General features: G+C 44.1%; 1 protein-coding gene across 1 annotated transcript; it reads right to left on the reverse strand.

Annotated features, from left to right (window-relative positions):
* Positions 1-735: 735 nt before the first annotated feature.
* Positions 736-2,185, reverse strand: LOC120853000 (multifunctional protein ADE2-like). The gene has a single exon (XM_040226535.1). It carries the CDS (start codon positions 2,129-2,131, stop codon positions 854-856), a length of 1,278 nt encoding a protein of 425 aa, XP_040082469.1. The 5' UTR covers positions 2,132-2,185; the 3' UTR covers positions 736-853.
* Between the last annotated feature and the right edge of the window lie 4,050 nt (positions 2,186-6,235).

Genomic DNA, 6,235 nt, shown 5'->3' on the forward strand with positions numbered 1-6,235 from the left:
ACGTCTATTAGAAATGACTTTGTGTCCGACCGCTATGCCAATTACTTGAAGCTCCGAGTCATCTGTATGGGGCAGACTTGGGGTCTGGAGCTTGGGCTCTGTCACTGGAATAACTCAGGCACAACTGGATTGTCTCTCACCTCATCCGAGGAACCATGGTCTGGGGTGCCAGGGCCTCCCTGAGTCTGGTTCCTGGCCCATTGTTGGGCCTGGGGTGGACCCTGAGATTTGGTGGGTAGTGTCTGAGGACAATCCATTTTCCAGTGGCCCCACTGTTTGCAGGTGGGGCAGGGTTTGGTGGGTGGCCAGGGATTTGGGCAAGACTTAGCCCAGTGTCCCATTTGGTTACATCTGAAGCAGGGACCTGGAGGGTTAGGTCTCATATGGGTGGGCCGAGGTTGATGGGCCAAAGGGGTTGAATTTTCTCCTTGGATAGCTGCTGCAAAGAAAGCATATTTGGCCTTTCTTTCCTTTTCTTTTTTCGCTTCTCCCTCCCTATTGTTGAAAACTTTAAAGGCTATTTTTAGGAGATCTTGCTGAAGGGTTTTGGGGCCCTTCTCTAACTGGCGTAGTTTTTGGAGAATATCGGGGGCTGACTGGCTTATGAACTGGACATGTAAGTACAGAAGTCTGGCGGGGGTGGAAATATCTAGATTAGTGTATTTTTGGACTGCCTCAGTAAGCTGTGAAAAAAAAGGGGCAGGATTTTCATCTTTTTCTTTTTTTTTTTTTTTTACTTACAAATTTTATTTTTTTCTCAATGATTCAAAATCTTTTCATCTTGATTTGGGGGGGGGCAGCTAAACTAGAAAATTATAGTTTTCCTCCTAAAATAATGCAGTGATATTCTTTCTTATAAATTGGCCTCTCTGATTTTCTTGTCAGCCTGCTTCAAGGAAATCCCTGTATTTAATACACTTGCTCGCAGTCGGGCCCAGATCAAATGGTTATTTAATCCAAATATCTGAGCAGCAAACTGAGCTGATCCTTCTGGAGAAAGGATGGTCGAACAGCCAAGACCACTGGGTAATCGAAGAGAAGACCACACATCCTGAGCTCCCCAGTCTGGAGTGAGAGGAGGAGAGCTGATAACTGGATATGCAGTGTTACCAGACAACACCGGTCCTAAACCATTGCTTCTGCCTGCCACTGCCACAAATACAGTAGGAATGCCATCCCCTTCATACTCAGCTTTAATCCTCAGAGTTTCATTTGGTCCTTTATGGGCAGAGGTGACCCTAAGTTCACATGGAATGCCAAAAGTTCCACAAGCCTTCTTAATTTTTTCACAGTGACTAAGATCAGAGGTTGAGCCCATCAATACTATAACCCTGCACTGACTTTCTGGTTTCAGAAGCAACTCTACTCTTTCTGCAACCCACTCAAAATTTTTCTTTACCATCTGTAGCCCTTCAGGAGTTACTTCCTTGAGATCATGATATGACTGTTTGTCTTTTTGCTGGCTTCGATCTCCTGATGGCCAGAGTCTCCAGGAATCATTATCAATAACATCAGCAAGAACGATTTCTCTGGTGGTTACATCAACACCAAATTCAATCTTCATATCAACTAGTGTACAGTTCTGGGGCAACCAGGATTTCTCCAGTATTTCAAAAATAGCCTGTGTAGCATGACGCATGATATCCACTTCAGTTTGTCCTATAACAAGTCCAGCAAAGCAAAAATTTGCAGCAATTAGCTGTTCCTCAGACCACTGTGGGTCATTATTGGCATCATCCTTAAAAAACATCTCCACTTTAGGTGGGTAGAACTTATATCCTTCCTTAACACCAGGATTTCTTTTGAGAAAAGAACCAGTTGCTATTCTTCTACAAACCCATTCAATTGGAATCATTTCACACTTAGGTGCAATGAAAGCTGTCTCCCCACATTTTCTGGTGAAAGCAGTTTTGATACCTGCTGCTTGTAACAACTGAAAAATACAGCTGGTAATTTTATTTGAGATTGCAGCTTTTCCTTCAAGGTGATTCTTTCTGGCTGCGTTTCCTGCTGTAATCTGGTCCTTGGACTGCAGGAGGACTCTTCCTGGACTATCCAACAATTCATAGACTTCTTTTGTTTTACCCTCATAGAGTTTCTTACCAATCTTCAGTACTTCGACTGCCGCCATTGTCTGGAGTGGTCTGGGGGTTTCGGCCGCGTTGGGAAGAGACGCAGGACTCTGGAAAAAGCCATCTTTTTCTTGAGTCAGTTCCCTAATCTTATCGTAGTGAACATGAATGTGAGAGCTTTTTAAGCATTCCTTCTAATCAACAGGTGATCATATGACGCAGGGACCGGATGCCGGCATCACCTGCTTGGTATGTCCACCGTGGCTCAGTTAAAGGGACTGCATCATCAGCCACCGCATTAGTCCGATCTTGGTTATGGAGCTGATCAGCGCAGGTTCCGGGCTGCCTGCCATATCCGTTCCTTTTCATCAGGGGTTAAAGTTGCATTTAGGATGTAATAAAGGTCATTCCAGGTTAAATGATATGCTTGTGTGAGGCAGAGGAATTCTTTTCTATATCTAGTAGGATTTTCTGGAAAGGATCCCAATTTGTCTTCAATTTGGCTCATATCAGAAATTGAGAAAGGCACATGAACCTGTGTAGGGCCCTCGGTCCCGCTACCTCTCTGAGAGGAAATGTATTTGCTTCAGGTCCTGGCCAATGGAGTTGGGGTGGAAAACTCTTTCGGGGTTTCGGAGTCATTGTTCCCTGTTTTGGAGGAGGAAGCGCTGGAGGATGGGGTCTTGTCTCCAGAAGCTTTCTCTCCAGGACGGTAGGTAGGAGGCTCATCTGCTGCATCAAAATAGGGCGTTGAGGGTTTAGGAGGCCTTTTAGGGGCTTTAGATTTGGATTCTTTTGTAACGAGGAAGGGAGAGAGAGCAGAGGAGGATTTCATAGGTAGAAAAGTCCTTGTAGAGAGAAGGATGGCTTCTAAGGTCCCCCAGAAGGCTTGAATATAGGGGCCCTCACCATTTGCCATTCCATTTGAGGAAGTTAGTGAGATCTGATAAAATATTGAAATCAAAAGTCCCGAACTCAGGCCAGAGGTTTTGGTTATCCGTTTGTATTGAGGCCAAATTTGACTGCAAAGTGACTCGAGTTTATGAACCTCGAGATGGGTCAAGAGTAGAGGTTTGAGGTTTCGTTTTCACGGGCTAAGGGAGAGTCCTGTGGGACGGATTGGCTTGACCCCATAGCAAATGGCTAGCGACTGTCTGGTTGAGAGAAAAGGTTGTCACTTCATCTTTTGACCGGGCAAAGAGAGAGAGACTGTGAAGGAGGGAGGGGTGTCCCCCAAGTCCCTCCCCAGAGGGCCTTTTGGCCAGAGGTTCCCCAGGAACACGGGAAGGACAATAGTCTATGGCACCCTAGAGTACTGTCTGAGCTTACCTGGGCTATTGGGTCAGGCGAGAATTCATGGTGGATGGAGGGAGGTCGAATGGCAAAAGGCCTCTGTCCTGGAGTTGGTCGGGGGAAAAGAAAGTGTAGAGAAAAGAAGAGAGAGAGGCCAATATTCCTTGGGTTATGTGGAAAACCAATAAAGCCCTTACACAGGACTTGTACTGCTCACGAAGGCACAGGGTCTCCTGTTGAGGAGGTCTTGAAAGCCCAGGCGGGAAAGTGGGCTCGGCAGGCTTCCACACTCCGAAGAGCTGGCCGTGGAGGAGAAGGAATCTCAACCTTCTGGGTTTCAGCACCAAAAAGTGTAGGGTAAGGGAGTTAGAGAAAGCGAGGTGCAGAAAAAGAAGGAGACCGGCACTTTACAGGCTGGACTGGCTGGGAGCTGGCCATAATCAACCTTAATGTCCTTTTTTTTTTTTTTTTTCCGGTGATAGAGTTCTTTGTTTTGCATAGAATGTGGGGAGAACCTGGAGGGGAGTTTTAACTCCAGGCTATTTTGAGCCACCTAACTTTCCTTCAGTGGGCAAAGGAAACTCTAGCTTAGGTGATCGTGGGTACTCAGGTAAATCTAGCTTAGATCTTGGAAGGGTCCCAAAATATTACCTTAGTGATGGTAGGGGTCCAGGAAATTCTGTTGTTGTTGTTCAGTCACTAAGTTGTGTCCAACTCTTTGTGACCCCATGGGCTGCAGCATGCCAGGCCTCCCTGTTCATCACCAACTCCCAGAGTTTACTCAAACTCATGCCCATTGAGTTGGTGATGCCATTCAACCATCTCATCCTCTGTCACTGCCTTCTCCTCTTGCCTTCAATCTTTCCTGGCATCAGAGTCTTTTCCAGTGAGTCAGCTGTTTGCATCAGGTTGCCGAAGTATTGAGGCTTCAGTATCAGTCCTTCCAATGAATATTCAGGGTTGATTTCCTTTAGGACTGACTGGTTGGATCTCCTTGCAGTCCAAGGGATTTTCAAGAGTCTTCTCCAGCACCACAATTCAAAAGCATCAATTTTTTGGTGCTCAGCCTTCTTTATGGTCCAGCTCTCACAGCCATACATGACTACTGGAAAAACCATAGCTTTGAATATACAGACATTTGTTGGCAAAGTGATGTCTCTGCTTTTTAATATGCTGTTTAGGTTTGTCATAGCTTTTCTTCTAAGGAACAACCATGTTTTAATTTCAAGGCTGCAGTCTCTGTCCACAGTGATTTTTGAGCTGAAGAAAATAAAATCTGTCACGGTTTCCATTTTTCTCCCTATCTATTTGCCATGAAGTCATGGGACTGAGTGCCATGATCTTAGTTTTCTGAATGTTGAGGTTTAAGACATCTTTCTCACTCTCCTCTTTTACCTTCATCAAGAGGCTCTTTAGTTCCTCTTTGCTTTCTGCCATTAGGATGGTGTCATTTGCATATCTGAGGTTATTGATATTTCTCCTGGAAATCTTGATTCCAGCTAGTGATTCATCCAGCCTGGCATTTCACATGATGTACTCTGCATATAAGTTAAATAAGCAGGGTGACAATATACAGCCTTTCCCAACACGTACTCCTTTCCCAGTTTAGAACCAGTTGTTCCCAGTTTAGAGTTAGTTGTTCCTGCACGATTCTAACTGCTGTTTCTTGACTGGCATACAGGATTCTCAGGAGACACATAAAGTGGTCTGGTATTCCCATCTCATAAAGAATTTTCCAAAGTTTGTTGTGATGCACACAGTCAGAAGCTTTAGTGTAGTCAATGAAGCAGACATAGATGTCTTTTTGGAATTCCCTTGCTTTTGTTTTATGATTCAGCAGATGTTGGCAATTTGATCTCTGGTTATCTGCCTTTTCTAAATTCAGCTTGTAAGTCTGGAAGTCCTAGGTTCACATACTGCTGAAGCCTAGCTTGAAGGATTTTGAACACTACTTTGCTAGCGTGTGAAATGAGTGCAATTGTATGGTAGTCTGAACATTCTTTGGCATTGCCCTTCTTTGGGATTGGAATGAAAATTGACCTTTTCCAGTACTGTGGCCACAGCTGAGTTTTCCAAATTTGCTGGCCTATTGAGTGCAACACTTTAGCAGCATTGTCTTCTAGGATTTGAAATAGTTCAGCTGGACTTTCATCACCTCCACTAGCTTTGTTTGTAGGAATGCTTCCTAAGGCCAACTTGACTTCATACTCCAGGATGTCTGGCTTTACATGAATGACCACACCATGGTGGTTATCTTGGTCATTAAGACCTTTTTTGTACAGTTCTTCTGCATATTCTTGCCACCTCTTCTTAATACCTTTTGCTTCTGTTAAGTCCTTGTGGTTTTGTCCTTTATTGTGTCCATTTTTGCATGAAATGTTCCCTTGGTATCTCCAGTTTTCCTGAAGAGACCGCTAGTCTTTCCAGTTCTATTGTTTTCCTCTGTTTCTTTGCATTGTTCACTTAAGAAGGCTTGCTTATCTCTCCTTGCTATTCTCTGGAACTCTGCATTCAGATGAGTATATTTTTCCCTTTCTCCTTTGCCTTTGATTTTCTTTTTCCCTCAGGTATTCGTAGGGCCTCCTCAGACAATTATTTTGCCTTCTTGCTTTCATTTTACTGTGGGATGGTTTTGATCACCACATCGTGTACAAAGTTGTAAACCTCTGTCCATAGTTTTTCAGGCACTCTATCAAATCTAATCCTGTGAATCTAATTGTCACTTAGACTATATAATCATGAAGGATTTAAGTCATACCTGAATGACCTTGTGGTTTTCCCTACTTTCTTCAATTTTAAGATTGAGTTTTTCAATAAGGAGCTCATGATCTGAGCTACAGGTCCTGTTTTTGCTGACAGTATAGAGCTAT

The sequence above is a fragment of the Oryx dammah genome, unplaced genomic scaffold (assembly GCF_014754425.2).
Source record: "Oryx dammah isolate SB20612 unplaced genomic scaffold, SCBI_Odam_1.1 HiC_scaffold_26, whole genome shotgun sequence".
Lineage (NCBI taxonomy): Eukaryota > Metazoa > Chordata > Mammalia > Artiodactyla > Bovidae > Oryx > Oryx dammah.

What these genes read in the sequence shown, in the direction of transcription:
- LOC120853000 (XM_040226535.1), bottom strand. Translation starts at nt 2,131, where the DNA reads ATGGCGGCAGTCGAAGTACTGAAGATTGGTAAGAAACTCTATGAGGGT.